General features: G+C 44.1%; 1 protein-coding gene across 1 annotated transcript; it reads right to left on the bottom strand.

The window, feature by feature from the left end:
* Window positions 1–203: 203 nt before the first annotated feature.
* Window positions 204–862, bottom strand: LOC125779196 (uncharacterized). Its single transcript, XM_049459841.1, has 2 exons — window positions 728–862; window positions 204–660 (listed from the first exon to the last, which is right to left on the bottom strand). The coding sequence occupies exons 1-2, from the start codon at window positions 833–835 to the stop codon at window positions 367–369; spliced, it is 402 nt and encodes a 133-aa protein (XP_049315798.1). The 5' UTR covers window positions 836–862; the 3' UTR covers window positions 204–366.
* Between the last annotated feature and the right edge of the window lie 320 nt (window positions 863–1182).

Raw genomic sequence — 1182 nt, 5'->3', positions numbered from 1 at the left:
ATCCAACGCCAAATCTATCGCCTCGATCGATAAATGCGAACCGTGGTTGTCCAGCAGCAACATGGTTGGCGAATCGGCATTAGCACCGGTGTGCTTGATGAAATGACGCATGAATTGAGGGAATACGTCAGAGTTCATGTAACCAATCTCTTTCATGTTGACTCGGGGAAAGAGGAAGAATGGCGGTATAGACTGGCCACTAGCGCTGACGGCCAAAGCCAAAGACACATTGGTGCCTTTTTGGCAGATGTTGATGAGCCGACCTGCTTTTGTCCTTTGCGCGCGATGGTTTTGACAGGTCTGGTTGGCACGGTCGGGCACCCGGTTTCATCCATGTTCCATATTCGGTGAGGTTCAAATGGCGTCTTACCGAGAACGGATGAAAGGTTGGCAAAGAATGCATCGACATTCTCTTTGTTGAATCGCTTCGCACGGCTCTGGTGTTCGCAGTGACAAATTTTTGTGGCGTTTCATGAACGCCAACTGCCAATCCTTACTCGCCTGTTGATTGTCGTTCCATGGATCCGGATACGACGCGCCAACTTTCCGAGCAAATTCATACGAGAGCTTACGAAGCTCCATCAAACTAATTCCATAGTTGATGTCGCTGGCCTGGAGAATGTAGCTTATCAGCGCCTTCTCTTGTTCGATGTTGAAGATCTGAAATAAAAAAAAAAAATGATTTATTATTCGATGAAAGAAAAAGAAAGAAACCAGCAGAACTCACTGTTTTTGTGCCCATCGTCGTGCTTTCAGCCAGCAAATTCTTCATTACATCGGCATTGGCAGTAGTAACGTCGATGCTCGCACCATCAAATGCTGCAATATAACGCATCAGGTTGGTCCTCGGAATTTTGTGTGCCGTCGCAGATTGTCGAACGCTGTTGTGATGTATTTTCACCGACTTGATCGCCTCCAAAATGTTGTCAAAATCAACATTTTTCTCTTGTTTGGGATAGTACCGCGGCATAATAACTAAAAAAAATTTTTCAGAGCACGAAACTATCAGGAAATGTTGAAAAACTATTGTGTTGTTGAAATTCTGCACGAAAAATCACTTATACACGTCAAATATATGAAGTTAGCATGTCAAATGTAAAAAACTATGTGGCCCGACATTCCCCGTAATTCCCCAAACGCTCATATTTGCAAAATGGCGGTGTATAATGAACACAATGTAAA

The sequence above is a fragment of the Bactrocera dorsalis genome, chromosome 6, assembly GCF_023373825.1.
Source record: "Bactrocera dorsalis isolate Fly_Bdor chromosome 6, ASM2337382v1, whole genome shotgun sequence".
Lineage (NCBI taxonomy): Eukaryota > Metazoa > Arthropoda > Insecta > Diptera > Tephritidae > Bactrocera > Bactrocera dorsalis.
This window is presented reverse-complemented; position numbering and strand designations above follow the sequence as displayed.